The 16,423-nt window shown below is 39.9% G+C and overlaps 1 protein-coding gene across 1 annotated transcript in view; it reads left to right on the top strand.

Annotated features, from left to right (window-relative positions):
• The window catches only part of LOC126164122 (dynein axonemal light chain 1), a 165,130-nt gene that overhangs the window by 50,183 nt on the left and 98,524 nt on the right, over window positions 1-16,423 (top strand). The window contains exon 3 of the mRNA XM_049920213.1: window positions 14,376-14,487. Coding sequence (XP_049776170.1) covers window positions 14,376-14,487 — 112 coding nt within the window. The remainder of the gene's footprint in view (window positions 1-14,375; window positions 14,488-16,423) is intronic.

Here is a 16,423-nt window from a genome sequence, read left to right as displayed (position 1 = left end):
AATTTTTATTTACCTTGACCTTCTGCATAATACCTTTTATCTCATCATACTTCCCTTCAATCTCATCACTGTCTGTGGAGATAACATATAAACTTCTACTGTTGTACTGGCTGTGAGCTTTGTGTTTGTCTCAGCTATGATAATGTGTTCACTGCGCTGTTCCTAGATACCAGCAGTCATATTTTCTTGTTCATTATTAAACTTGCTGCCACTCTTCAGGAACCAAACGCTAACTGGCCTCTCCACAGACACCTTTCCACTGTGGTTGCACCTGTGGTACAGATGTCTTTATTATAGAAGCATTTAAGCCACACCACCTTATCAAGGCCGTGGTGCCTGGGGCAGAGAATTCACAATTAAAGATCATAATATTGGACTGTTCTATGTATCACAAAAATATTTCATAGTTTTGAACATTTACAAGTGATCCACAAAATTTGTACTTACTGGCTATTTAACCTGAATTATCAGAAATTTGTAGCAATGAAAATCTCATTAAAAAACAACTGTGTGTAACTTCATTTTTTATTTTGATGATACAAGATATATTTTGGGAATTTTGGTCATTTAGCAGAGTTGTCTCAAACGTAGCTCACTGTCCCTTGTGAGCTACAGCTGTTTAATATGCTGCAAACTTTGGCAATACTATCATTTCAGAAAATCATTTCCTCTCTTATGCAGTGTAAGTAATTATGTGATTAGTGCAGTATTTCAATTTTTTCCACACCTTGACCAAATTCTTCTAAATTATTTTTAGAAGTTTTATGACCACTCTTTAAACTTTGCTTTTAAGAGTTCAACTACAGTGGTGTAACATTGTTTGTCTCATATTACAATTATCACATGTTCCATTATGTTCTCCACTTCAACAGTGATGTATATTCTCAATATTTATCACACAGGGTGAATGCAAATAAACTTTCACTACTTGAGAGGGCCCCCCATGAAAAAAGCGTGATCATAGGATAGTGAAACTTTGTGCAGGCAATTGTGAGGATATGTGAAAGATAAGTAGTGAATAAACCATTGAAAGAAAATATTTTAATTTCCACATATGTGAGTAACATTTATTAATTGTGTACCATGCTTACACTCTGGGTTACAAATGATGTTCAGTGTGATAACCATCTGCATCCATCATAACCTGGAACTGTGCTAGAGATACCATTTCACAAATATTTGCAGCATTTTCCAAGTGGTGGGCCACGGAATGTTGAATTGTCACGACACAATTCATCCACTGCTCGAAGATCGCAAATGGCATCCAGCATTACCAGCCAAGGCAACCAGTAACTTCTTCGTCAGTTGTGGGAGAATTGGCCATTGGCCTCTTCCAGGAGCAATTCCCAAATCACTAGTTAATTTGAACTTCTGAATCAACTTCTTCAGTTTCAATGCAGATAGAGGACCTCCCTGTACCCCTTTAATGCACCGATACTGGTACAGCTCACCTCGTGCAGACCCACGTTGACTGTCTGCAGCTGTAATGTACACTTATGCTTGTGTTTCAACCCTACATCGCCATACCATTACCGGTGCCTTATGGAAAGTCATGGCACTAAAAATGACCAATAATGCAAATCCTGTAGTGCACAGTCATTCTTACAAAGTTGGGTACCCACATGATAAGTAGTTTTCTGTCTACATTGGTTCAAGTAGTGAAAGTTTAATTATAACCACCATGTACATTAGCACTGTTTTTCACATTGTTACACAAGTCTATTTGTGAGCACAATCTTGAAGAAAGGCACCTTCAGGTAATCAGTAAGTTTTAGCTCAGATTTTTATCTCATTGTTTACATAAACCATTAACTTCAGTACTGTAGCTCAGATCGTAAAGGGAACATGCAGTCCTTGAAGAGTACAAGATGATGAAGTGAAAAACATATGTCATTCCAGCTAAATTAAAGTTAATTGCTTAATGTTTGAATAAACATGTACCAGTCATAATGGTGGCCCACTGTGAATGCAAGATGACTTATACACTGAAGGAAAACAAAATCATAACACCGAGAAGGAGTTGTGCGACATAAACAAAAGTTGGTAGGCGTGTCTCTACATCTGGAAGATTACGTGTATTCAAATTTTGCACCAGTCGCATAACAGTGGCACTAGTAGTGCCACTATGAGGATACAAATCAGGTTTGCTTTCAATACTTATTGAAACAATAATGAGTATTCATTACCTTTGAGATTGGATGTGGTGAGATGGTAATAGTCGAGAATGCCTTTAAGGCAACACTTCACTGACGTCGAACAAGGTATTATAATAGGGGTACGAGAGTCTGGGTGTTTCTTTTTTTAATGGCTCTGAGCACTGTGGGACTTGACAGCTACGGTCATCAGTCCTGGGTGTTTCCTCTGGGGTATTGCAGAAAGACTCGAAAGGAATGTAGCCACCGTACACGATTGTCGGCAGCAGTACTCGAGAGAAGACTAGGCTCCGAACAGCCACACGGCACTACCGGGAGGGCAGACCTGTGTTCAGCGCACAGCTTTGGTGCATCATAATTTGTCTGCAGCAGCAATTTGAGTGGCAGATGACACCATAGTGACACAATGAACTGCTACAAATTGGTTACTTCAATGACCATTCTGAGCATTCCGTTGGCCCAAAACAATCAAAATTTGCAACTTCAGTGGTGTCAGGCAAGATCTCATGGGAGGGTAGGTTGGAAGCCTGTTGTGTTTTCTGATGAAATCTGGTCCTGCCTCGGTGCCAGTGATGATTGTGCATAGGTATTATTTATATAAATGATATGCCTTCTAGTGTTACAGGCGATTCAAAAATATTTTTGTTTACTGATGACACCAGCTTGATAGTGAAGGATGCTGTGTGTAATATTGAAACAGTATCAAATAATGTAGTTCATGAAATAAGTTCGTGGCTTGTAGAAAATAATTTGATGCTAAATCACAGTAAGACTCAGTTTTTACAGTTTCTAACTCACAATTCAACAAGAACCGATATTTTGATCAGACAGAATGGGCATATTATAAGCGAGACGGAACAGTTCGAGTTCCTAGGCGTTCGGATAGATATTAAGCTGTTGTGGAAAGCCCGTGTCCAGGATCTTGTTCAGAAACTAAATGCTGCTTTATTTACCATTAGAACAGTATCTGAAATAAGTCACACTTCAACACGAAAAGTAGTCTACTTTGCATATTTTCATACGCTTATGTCGTATGGTATTATTTTTTGGGGTAATTCTCCTGATTCGAAAAGGGTATTTTTGGATCAAAAACGGGCTGTTCGAGCTATATGTGGTGTAAGTTCGAGAACCTCTGTCGACCCCTATTCGATAGTCTGGCAATTCTGACATTGCCCTGACAGTATATATTTTCTTTGATGTCGTTTGTTGTTAGCAATATTAGCCTATTCCCAAGAGTTAGCAGCTTTCACTCGGTTAATACTAGGCAGAAATTCAATCTGCATGTGGAATGCACTTCCTTGACTCTTGTGCAGAAAGGAGTGCAGTATTCTGCTGCATCCATTTTCAATAAGCTACCACAAGAACTCAAAAATCTTAGCAGTAGCCCAAACTCTTTTAAGTCCAAACTGAAGAGTTTCCTCGTGGCTCACTCCTTCTATTCTATCGAGGAGCTCCTGGAAGAGCTAAAAAATTAAGCAAATTCCAGTGTTACGTTGTTGATTTTCTTTATTTAACTTACGACTTGTCACCTGAATATGTTTTTTTTTATATTTCATTTTATCTGTTTCTAATATCGTGTTATAATTTCATGTATTGACTCGTTCCATGACCATGGAGACTTCTCCTTAATTTGGTCCCACGGAACAATAAATAAATAAATAAATAGGTTAGGAGAAGGCCAGTTGAGGGCCTAAACCTATCCCTGCAGCCAACCTATCTGCATCCTACACACACTGGAGTTATGATCTGGTGTGCGATTTCATATGGCAACAGGAGCACTCTCGTGGTTATCCCACACACTGTGACTGTAAAACAGTATGTCATTCTGGTGATTTGACCTGTTGAACTGCCATTCGTGGACAGCATGCCAGGGGTCATTTTCCGACACTGTTGTAATCCACCGTGCTCTACAGAGTGTTGACATGTCACCTTGTCCTGCTCAGTCACTAAATCGGTCTCCAATCGAACACATATGGGGTATCATTGGATGAGAATTCCAGTGCCGTGCACAAAACAGCATTACCTGTCCCTGTATTGACCAGCTAAGTGCAACAGACATGGAACTCCATCCCACAAAGTGACATATGTCACCTGTACAACACAATGCGTGCACATTTGCATGCTTGCATTCAACATTGTGGCATTTACATCAGTTACTAATGTACCAGCATCTCGCATTTGCAGTGGCTAATCTCGCACTTACATCAACTTGTGAGCTTGGAATGTTAATCGTGTAAATATGTTATCTAGACAAATGTATTCCCAAAATTTCATTAGTCTACATTAATTATTTTTTTATGTTGCAATTTTTTCTGTCATTGTATTTTATTGTCCTGTCTTTCCAAAGGCACATACGTGTTTTCACAGCTGATATTACAAAAATGTACAAGCAGCTTGAGGTATGAAAGATAGCTCAAGATATTAAAAAGATTCTATGACGTATGTGTCCCAATGAACTGATCGAGGCCTACCATTTGACAACAGTCACTTATAGTACAGCAACTGTTCCCATTTCAGCTGAAATATGTCTTACAATTTGTAGAAGATGAGAGAATGAAGTATCCAAAGGCTGTGAATATATTACAAAGATATTTTTTATGTATACAGTATTCTGAACACCGCAGACATACAGAGGAGGCACTCAGTCTGCAGGAAGAGCTGATTAGATTAGAGTGGAGGATTTACCCTTCATAAAGGGGGTGTTAACGATATGAGATTGGTGGAAAACGTTGCACCTGAACACAGTAAAGTGCAAATACTATAGTCTGGGCAATGAACAGCAAGAAACAGTCAAAACTTTTGGTCTGTTTCCTCATAACAATACCTTCCAGTTCTTGCTCACTGATGCAGAGAACAGTACTGCGAGCTGGACTCAACAGCATGTACTTTCTGAGACTGCTTCCATATTTGATCTGTTGGTGCTGATGGGACCAGTGGTGTATAGCAAGATATTCCTGCAACACCTTTGGCAGATATAATGGGATCAGCTGTTACCAGATGACCTGAAGGTGGGAACAGGTGAGTAGTCATCTCCTGCCATTGAATGTTATTCATATTGAACAAAGAGTGATCAGCAGTGGAGTAAAGTAAGCAAGGCTACAAGGATCCTCAGATGCTTTTGAGTCAGTGTATGCACCTGCATTTATCGTTCAGGTATTTCTCGAGAAAATTCTTTCTCAGTTGAGCATATAAGTTCAAAGTCTAGAGTTGTGCCAGTCAAGAAGATATCACTGAAAGACTTTATGTGGTCTTACTCTTGGCTAGATTGATGGAGACAATACCTTGGTTTCATTTAAATAGTGTCCAAACTTCCATTTGAACAGATTCTTTATTACGGTTGGTGAAAAAACCAGAGTTGCGGAAAACTGTTGGAAATTGTGTCTCTGAAATCCACCAGCTCCCTGTAGTAGAAGACTGGAATCACATAGGCTCTATGAATGACATCATTTCAAAAGGCATTAAACTGCAGTATCCTGGACACAGTTAGCTGCGGTGAACAGCTCATTGCTGGCTCTACCGACCTGTTAGGACTATAAACTATGTACAGGGCTATTACAAATGATTGAAGCGATTTCATAAATTCACTGTAGCCCCATTCATTGACATATAGTCACGACACACTACAGATACGTAGAAAAACTCATAAAGTTTTGTTCGGCTGAAGCCGCACTTCAGGTTTCTGCCGCCAGAGTGCTCGAGAGCGCAGTGAGACAAAATGGCGACAGGAGCCGAGAAAGCGTATGTCGTGCTTGAAATGCACTCACATCAGTCAGTCATAACAGTGCAATGACACTTCAGGACGAAGTTCAACAAAGATCCACCAACTGCTAGCTCCATTCGGCGATGGTATGCACAGTTTAAAGCTTCTGGATGCCTCTGTAAGGGGAAATCAACGGGTCGGCCTGCAGTGAGCGAAGAAACGGTTGAACGCGTGCGGGCAAGTTTCACGTGTAGCCCGCGGAAGTCGACGAATAAAGCAAGCAGGGAGCTAAACGTACCACAGCCGACGGTTTGGAAAATCTTACAGAAAAGGCTAAAGCAGAATGCCAGTTTGTTATTTCTTAAACAGGAGTTTGGAAAACCGATGGATCGGTCGTGGTGGAGATCATGATCAGCAATTCATGTCATGGCCTCCACGCTCTCCCGACTTAACCCCATGTGATTTCTTTCTGTGGGGTTATGTGAAAGATTCAGTGCTTAAACCTCCTCTACCAAGAAACGTGCCAGAACTGCGAGCTCGCATCAACGATGCTATCGAACTCATTGATGGGGACATGCTGCGCCGAGAGTGGGAGGAACTTGATTATCGGCTTGATGTCTGCCGAATCACTAAAGGGGCACATATCGAACATTTTTGAATGCCTAAAAAAACTTTTTGAGTTTTTGTATGTGTGTGCAAAGCATTGTGAAAATATCTCAAATAATAAAGTTACTGTAGAGCTGTGAAATTGCTTCAATCATTTGTAATAACCCTGTATATGAAGTAGCTGAAACATTAGATAGATATGTTTTTAAATTGCTGCTACCTGTATTGTGAGTTAAATAGACCAACAATATACTTCATCCAGAATGAGATTTTCACTCTGCAGCGGAGTGTGTACTGATATGAAACTTCCTGGCAGATTAAAACTGTTTGCTGGACCGAGACTCGAACTCCCAAGTTTCAATATTTTTGATATATCAGATATATCAAGAAACACTTGAAGAAAGTCAGGAAAACTGTTTTGACATTTGAAAAATTATACACACTTCTAACTCAAATTGAAGCACGCTTGAATTCTCAATCAATTATGCGGGGATGAGTTCTCATTCATTACTCCAGATGACCTTCTTATTGGTGAAACCTCAATGACAACATCATAACAAGGTTTGTTTCAGAGCCACCATCCAGGTTCTAGAGATAGGAGCTTATCCAGCAGTGGAAGCAGCGTAAGTAGAAACCGAGGTCGAAGGACTACCTATCACAGCTGCAGCAGAGAAGTAATGGTTGTCAATAGCAGACAATGCTGTCAAGTATATTGGTTGTTCTGAAGCAAGACAACTTGTCACCCCTTATATATGACTGATTTTAAAAATCTGTGTTGTTCCTTGGAAACATAGACTGCTCATAACTATATAATTACTAAGTGTTTGAACTTACAGTTCTTTTGTGTACAGTGTGCACAATTTCTTCAACCATTTTATTTCCTTAACCCAGAAGGTGTACACGATCAAAGGCAGAGCCACGTGCGAAAGCACCCACGTGATTTACCAACTGACCTGCCTACACTGTGAAGCTTTCTATGTGGGAATGACCAGCAACAAACTGTCCATTCGCATGAATGGACACAGGCAGACAGTGTTTGTTGGTAATGAGGATCACCCTGTGGCTAAACATACCTCGGTGCACGGCCAGCACACCTTGGCACAGTGTTACACCGTCCGGGTTATCTGGATACTTCCACTAACACCAACCTGTCAGAACTCCGGAGATGGGAACTTGCCCTTCAGTGTATCCTCTCTTCCCGTTACCCACCAGGCCTCAACCTCCGCTAAGTTCAAGTTGCCGCCATTCGTACCTCACCTTTCATTCAACAACATCTTTGCCTCTGTACTTCCGCCTCGACTGACATCTCTGCCCAAACTCTTTGCCTTTACAAATGTCTGCTTGTGTCTGTGTATGTGCCGATGGATATGTGTGTGTGTGTGTGCGCGAGTGTATACCTGTCCTTTTTTCCCCCTAAGGTAAGTCTCCTTACCCTCTCCCTTAAAACCCACATCCTTTCGTCTTTCCCTCTTTCCTGATGAAGCAACCATTGGTTGTGAAAGCTTGAATTTTGTGTGTATGTTTGTGTGTCTATCAACATGCCAGCACTTTCGTTTGGTAAGTTACATCATCTTCGTTTTTAGATGTATTTTTTCCAGCATTACTGAATGGTGGTGTACCTTATATAAATTATCTGGGTGAAGTTTTGTGTACCAGTGCAAAGCACCACGAGTGCGCAACAGTAACTGTGCAGTCTCATTGGTGGTGGTGGTGGTGTTGGGGGGGAGAGGGGGGTTTGGAGACTCACACCTGTGACTCTTTAACTGTTTAACTGACAGGTGTGAGTCTTATACCCCCCAGAAAGAAATTGTGCACACTTTACACATACAATTCATTTTTAACAATGATGTACTTCCATTGTCAATTGTCTTTCCTTTATCTTGAGTGTAAGCATTTGTCTGGATTACTGGAAGAGCAAGACAGTGTAGAATTACAGAAAAATTTGCAGACATTTTCAGACACTAATAATTCTGCTTATAAGAAGTTGAAGGTCTCCTATGTTAGCAGTGAGTATCCTAGTCAGATCTGCATAATGTATGTTCTTTAAATTTGCACCAACATTCTCAAGTGCTTTGTCAATGTTTTTCAAAAAGTAGCCTCAGAATATAAGTTGAAGAGTGTTGGAAGTAATATACATTCTTGTTGCTCAATACCTTTTAGAATTATGATATCATCTGAAACATTATTTCTGACCTTGAAGTGGGCTGTTGGATTCAGGTACAGTCTGCCTTTGGTGCAGACAAACATTAACAATGAGTGGAAGGATTTAAAAGAGAAAGTTTGAAAGTTTGTGTGAAAATCATTTGTTATAAGGTTAAAATATTGTATTACCCTTATAATTGAACATAAACTGTACGAATTAACAGTTAGGTCATAGGACAAGTTTATGTTTTTTTTAATTATCTATGGTAGTTGAAGAAAACAACATGATGGAAAGAAAAAGATATAAACAGAAGAAGAAGAAGAAGAAGAAGAATTTTCCAAAAATTTAGTAATGTTTCAAGTACTAAACTTCCAATGTGACTGAAACAGAAAATTACAATCAGTGTGCATTACCAGTTTTGATTTATGGCAGTAATGCAAAAATCTTTCAAAAACAGAGAGTAATTCAGTGAGCAGCAGAGAGATCCTTGTTGGGAATTGGTTGGAGGTACAGGAAAACAACTCAGTGGACCAGGGATAAGGCTAGAATTAATACTGTAATACTGATAGTCTCTCCTTTGGGACAGGAGACTTAATTATGAAATGAATATTGGTAGATAATGTGGCAATGCAAATGGAGGGTAAGTGGTCCAAAGGAAGTTCTTTGATACATTCCAAGAGATAAGAAGAGTCTGAGAAGTTAATGTAATAGAGGGTTGCAGCAGCTATTGTATTTATATAGTTAAATACTATAATGAAAGATAAAAGACAACTGGAGGATTCTTTTCAACAGCAGTGAATGTCAAATGTATTCTGCTTTTGCTACAGATGATGATGATATAATTTATTGTTAGCTAATGACCAACTGTCTTGGTGAACAGGGATGTAATTACCACTACAAAAATAGGAACGTTGTTTTTAATACCACAAGGGTAGCTCCAAAAATAATCAGAATATTGAGATGGATAACAATACAAAAATTAAGGAAATGAACATTCACCCTCCACCACTGTATGCACATTCCATCATCCACTGAATCCACACGCATGGGTTGTCAGCTGTGAATAAACTGTGCAGAATAAAAATGAGACTTTTCTGACAGCTGATGGTTTGGTTGACATCATTCACAGCTTGTCTGTGTCAACATTGGTTTCTGTAGGCCACCGAGGCATTGACTGTTAGAGTGTATGTGTGTATTGTGTTATGAATAGAGTAACTGGTCCGTGGCTATGAGTAGTGATCACCTAATTGCCCGACCCTGATGACCCCACACACTGCTATCACTATCCTTGCAACTTATTCAAAGTTTGGAAGATCTGAAGGATTCTTTCTAGTTAGTGATATTCATTTGTGCAATACTACATTTCTGTTACAGCTAGTACTGTAAGAGGTAGATTGCCTGTTAACAGCCATTCACTGGGTGAAGAACTGACACTGAAACAGTGAGGCATCTCACATGGAACTATTGTGTTTGTTTCAATTTGTCAGGAAGAAAAACTTGTATGCCTTCCATGCTGCTTAAATAATGTATAAAAAGGAACATTTACTTTAAAAGCATGTTAAAACTGACTGAACGCGAGGCCCATAGCATGGACATAGTAGACTGTGTTTTGTTTTTCATGTTACTACCCCCACTAATAGTAATAGTAGTAGTAGTAGTAGTAGTAGTAGTAGTAGTAGTAATATTAGTAATAATAATAATAATAATAATAATAATAATAATAATAATAATAATAATAATAACAATAATAACAGTAATAGTAATATTTATGCAACATCATATGGTCACAAACAATCACTAAACTAACCAACTTTGATTCCATCAGGAATCATTGTGCACAGCAACCATAGACTATAAGGAAGGAGAGGCACAAAGTAGTCAGTCGCAATACCATTAGCTTTTATTATTCTTGCAGAGTTAGATTTTGGCTATAAATACCCATCTTCAGTTCATTTTCATTACATTTCACCATAATGAAAAAGTACTGAAGATGGCTATTTACAGCCGAAATCTTCCTAATCACTTAATTGTCTTATATTCCATTCACTACTTAAGTATAAGGTGCGTTCAAAAAGAAATGAGCCAGAGGCATTATTACAGAAACCAGTACCTGTATGTTAGAAGTATTTATCCTGGTTGTTGAGACACTTGTCCCACTGTGACCCAAGGTGGTGAATGGCTGTCTCATAAAATTCCAGGGGTTGTGATGTTACGCAGTTCTGCACATACAACTGGACGTTGTCATCCGAGGTGAATCATTTGCCCCTCAGAGCCTTTTTAAGGGGACAAAAAATGGTGTAATCACAGGGAGAGAGGTCCAGACTGTATGGAGGGTGGCCGGGAACCTCCCATTTGAATTTGTGCAGAAGTGCCGCGACTGTGTGGACCATATGAGGCTTTGCATTGTTGTGGAGCAGAATGACCCCACAGGTGATTGCCTGGTCATTTTGATTTGATCGCTTGGCAAAAGGTGGTCAAGGTTTGCGAGTGATGCTGGGCATTCACTGTTGTGCCATGCTGCAGGAAGTGAATCAGAAGGGGGCATCTTGGTCAAACAAGAATGTCAGCATAACCTTTCCTGCGCTCATGTGGATGACGACATCCAGCTGTACATGCGGAACTGGTTAACATCGCAGCCCCAGGAATTTTATGAGACAGCCAGGGTCAATACTTCTAACATACAGGTACTGGTTCCATAATTATGCCTCCGGCTCATTTCTTTTTGAACACCCCTTATATGTAATGGATCAGAATGGAGCAATAAATGATGATCATGATGACGATTTTAGTACATCATAATGGTTTGTCTTTTGAATAAATCAGAGAAGAATAATGAAGTTTGGAATTTGCAGCTATATTTCAGAAATGTTCATATGCAGGTGTAATAATAAAGTTCTAACTGTAACAAAACATTTAACATTTATTAATACATTTATTAATAAGAGCATGACTACTGTTTACATATCTATGCAATTGTGATACAGTTTTGAAGTTGTTAAATATTTCACATTTATGAGTTTCATTGCAAATATTTCTGTACTGGGATTTAAACTTTCCAAAGTTTAATAACCACTTTTGTCTGCCATTGAAACCTAAGGGGATTATAAACAAGTACAAAATACTCTTAGAAAAACTCATTATAAGCTGTGTTTCAATACTTGGATCTATTCTTGCACTAGGCTAATAGTAGGACAGTCTTGTCATCCAAATCTCAAAAGTTTTGTCAAGATTTGTAAAAAGATCTCCAGGAGAAAAAAATACTGAAAAGTACTGAGATCTACAAAGAAATGCAAGGAGCTACTTATATATAAGAGCTATCTGAACTTTTATTTATAAGGTATGTGATTCTGTGACAGTGTTGGAGGATGGTTTGTTGATGACACTAGCTTGGTAGTAAAGGATGGCTGTATGCAACATTGGCTTGGTTTCAAATACTGCAGTTCATGACATAAGTTCATGGCTTGTAGGAAATAAACTAATCCTAAATCACAAAAGGACTCATTTGTTACAGTTTCTAACACACAATTCTACAAAACCTGACGTTTTAATTTCACAGAATGGGCATATGATTAGTGAAACTGAACAGTTCAAATTTCTAGGTGTTCAGATAGATGGTAAGCTGTCATGGAAAGCCCACATTCACCATATTGTTCAAAGACTTAATGCTGCCATTTTTACTAATGATATCTAAAGTGAGTGATTGTTCAACACAAAAATTAGTCTGCTTTGCTTATTTTCATTTGCTCATGTCGTATGGTATTATATTTTGAGGGTAACTCTTCCCATTCTAAAAGGATATTTTTGGCTCAGAAATGGGCGGTTTGGGCAATAAGTGGTGTAAGTTCATGAACCTCTGTTCACGAGTCTGGGTATTTTGACATTGGCATCTCAATATATGTATTTCTTACTGTAATTTCTTGTTAACAATAGTATCTTATTCCCAAGAATAAGCAGCTTTCACTCAGTTAATACTCGGCAGAAATCAAACCTGCATTTGGATTGCACTTCCTTAACTCTTGTGCATGAAAGTGTGCAGTATACTGCTGCATCCATTTTCAATAAGCTACACTCGAATTCAAAAGTCTTAGTAGTAATCCACGTGCTTTAAAACTGAACTGAAGAGTTTCCTCATGGGTCACCCCTTCTCTTCTGTTGAGGAGTTCCTTGAAAAATTAAGCTGATTCTTATTGAGCTGTTGATTGCATTTATTTATGGCTTTACTTTTTTTGGGTTCATAAATATTTTCTTTTTTTGGGTTCATAAATACAGAGTGGCGCAGGGGAACGGGAAATTTTGAACGTTACAGTTAACAGCACTGTAGCACTGGCAGATGTTCGAAACTTTGCACAATTGATGTGAAAGCATTGCCACTTAGTAATCATGGAGAATTGGACTGGTGCAGAATGTGCAGTAGCTGTGAGAGCGTTTTACAAAAATGGTGATAGTGTGACTGCCGCGCAGAGAACATTTCGACAGCATTACCAGCTTGGACGTCATGGATCTGTCCCATCTGTGCATGCGATTAGAATGTGGGTGCGTAATTTTGAAGAAACAGGATATGCGTTGGAAAAGAAACCTCCAGGTGGCAATCCAACGGTACGTACCCCAGAGAACATTACAGCTGCTAGAGCTGCAATCGAGAGAAGTCCTCACCGCTCTGTTTGACAGCATGCATCTTCGCTAGGGATTAAGCGACAAAGCTTACAAAGAATACTGCACGAACTAGACTTCCATCCCTATAAGTTGCAGATTGTGCAACACTTACATGAACGAGACCCAGCGTCACGTATGGAGTTTAGTAGCTAGATATTGGCTAAAATCAATGAGGACGTGAATTTCCTTGGTAACTTATGGATATCAGACGAAGCCCATTTCCACCTGAGCGGATTCGCGAACAAACAGAATTTTCGTTACTGGGCACAGGACAATCCTTGTGAGTTTCACCAGCGACCACTACATAGTGCCAAGGTCACAATATGGTGTGCACCATATCATGGTGTTAGGCCCTTATTTTTTTTAACGTGAGGATGGTAGTGCAGTGACAGTAACATCCGCTCAATATGTTGAAATGCTTCAAACATTCTTTACACCGAGACTGTACGAGCTTAATCTTAAGGTCGAAAACATGTGGTTTCAGCAGGATGGAGCCACGTCACACACTGCTCGACAATCGATGGCAGCAGTTCGTCAGTTGTTTGGAAGACGCATTATTTCACGTAACGGTGATATTGCACGGCCTGCGAGATCCCCTGATCTTAGTTTGTGCAACTTCTTCCTGTGGGGATATCTTAAAGGCAAGGTGTACCATACACATCCTGCAACAATCCATGAACTGAGGGAGAACACTGAAAACGAAATCACTGCCATTCGCCAAGAGTTGCTACACCGCGCATTCCAGAGTTTTCATAACAGGCTGTTAGAGTGTAAACGCCGAATGGGAGCACATCTTTCCGATGTCATCTTTAAAAAGTAGACACTTTTGGACATTTTGATTGTAAAGACATACTGAATAATGGCATACTGAATGCATTCACTTTCGTTAATAAATTACTGGTTTTATGAATTTATTCATGGAAATGATGTTATTTCGAAATTTCCCGTTTCCCTGCGCCACCCTGTATTTTACTTTTATCAGTTATTACTTAAGTGTTGTAATTTCATGTACTGACACGTTCCATGACCTTGGAGATTTGCTCCTCAATTTGGTCTTATGGAACTTGATGTGTAAATAAAATTAAAAAAAAAAAAAAACTAGTGCTCCAATTTGTTCCAGGAAACTTTCACTGTCTACAAACATGATAGAGAAGATTGCAGGTGTGAGCACACTGAAAAATTTAAAAATTCTTTCTCTGGGAAGAAACTACATTAAGGCTTTCTCAGGACTGGTAATACATAAGGATATATAACTTTACAATATTTAATATATTACTCTAACAACAATATGAAATAGGGGAGGTTGCTACTCACCACATACAGGAGGCACTGTGAGTGGCAGGCTGTTACATTGAAAGAAGACTGCTTGATATTATCAGCTGTTGGGCTAAATCCTTTCTCATATGTAGACAACTCTCTCTCTCTCTCTAGCAAGCCCACTGGCATTAAGGCCTGACTGTGACTCCAACTGCGGTCAGGAGCGGGAATGGGTCGCGGAGGAGGAGGAAGGAGGAAGGAGGGGGGGGGGAGATGCCAGTGGGAGTGTGCAGGTACATGTTGGGGTCAGAATGTGGGCTGCATGGTGGAGCATCAGGAGGTTGTGCTGTTAGGGTAAAATAGGAGAGGACTATGCAGTTGTGGTAGACAGTTAGGAAGCATGGGTATGAGGCCAGAGTGGTAGCAGGGAAGCGGATAGAGGCAGGTGGAGGACAGGGACAAGTAAAGAGTGAGGCCATGTGGTTATGAGAAAAAGGATACATTTCTGGCAGTGTTCCCATAGCTCCTGTTGCTATACCATCCATCACTCAGCTCATATCTATAGATGCCACATCCCTCTACACTAACACCTCCAATGCCCTCAGCCTTGCCACCACTGAACACAAGTTTTCCCACCATCTGATTGACACCAAACCTGGAAACTTTTTAGTCACTGTGACCAAATATATCCTCGTCTATAAATAATTCTTCTTTGAGAACACGTCACCTAAAAAACAAATCTGCAATACAGTCATGGGCGCCAGTAAGGCATCATCCTGTGCCTACCTGTTTGTGGGAATCACTCACTCCCAGACCCCTTATCTGGTCCGTATTTATGATCTTGACTGAGGGCTCCCTTACCACGTTCCTCCAGAACCTGAAAACCTTTCCACACATTCACTTAACCTGGTCTTTCTCAGCCCAGCAAGCAACCTTCCCCAATGTTGACCTTCATCTAATCTCAGAGATGTCCATATCAGTACTTCCATCTGACGTCAAACCTAGCAACCATCAACAATACCTCCAACTGACACCCATTTCACAAGAAGTCCCTTCCATAAAGTCTAGCCACCTGCAGTCGCTAAGTACCTCTCCAAATATGCCAATGGCCTGAGACCTTTGTAGACTGAAATTACCCTCCTCACCTTCTCTACAAACAGATCTTGTGTTCTCTGTCCTCCCAGTCACCTACCATTTCCCATGTAGCAACTGAGTGGCCTCAACAGAATGACCCCCCCCCCCCCCCCCCTCATGATCTGGTACTGCCCAGGAATGAAGCAAATCACATTCTCCACTAGGGTTTCAACTAACTTTTGTTATGTTCAGAAATGACTAATAGTCTACACTATCCTCCACAACCCTCTGCAAGATTATTCCTCTGCCCACCCAACCTACATAATATCCTCATCCTTCCACATTCCACCCCTGCTCCAAACCCCTCGCCTCTCGAATCACGTTGCTGCAAAAGATCTACGCTACGACAACATTTAGTGGGTTAGAGCGCTAAATGGCGAGTTCGTCAGAGCCCTCACTTGATATAAATACAGATGAAGTTAGTGAAAAATCTATCAAAAATTTAAAATAAATATTGAAACCAGGTTGAATCCATACACAAGTATTGAAAACACAACCCTGACATTTTTAGGTTTATAAAAGACCAACCATAAAAACCAGACAAAACAGCTGAATAACTAGATAAAAAATCAAGGCTAAATTTTGAGCATGAACATATTTAAAGAGATGACTGATGTCTGTGAGTGGGTGACTACTCAGAAGTAGCGGGTGACCGAGCTACTCTGTGACACGTTAAAATCTGACACCCAGTATTTTGGGAAAAGTGTGCCACCACACAGAATCTTAAGACATGAACCACACTCATCTAATTATCAGTTATGATAGAGGGGAGAGCTG

Source organism: Schistocerca cancellata, chromosome 1, assembly GCF_023864275.1.
Source record: "Schistocerca cancellata isolate TAMUIC-IGC-003103 chromosome 1, iqSchCanc2.1, whole genome shotgun sequence".
Classification (NCBI taxonomy): domain Eukaryota; kingdom Metazoa; phylum Arthropoda; class Insecta; order Orthoptera; family Acrididae; genus Schistocerca; species Schistocerca cancellata.
The sequence above is the reverse complement of the archived record's forward strand: the minus strand, read 5'-3'. Positions and strand labels throughout refer to the sequence as shown.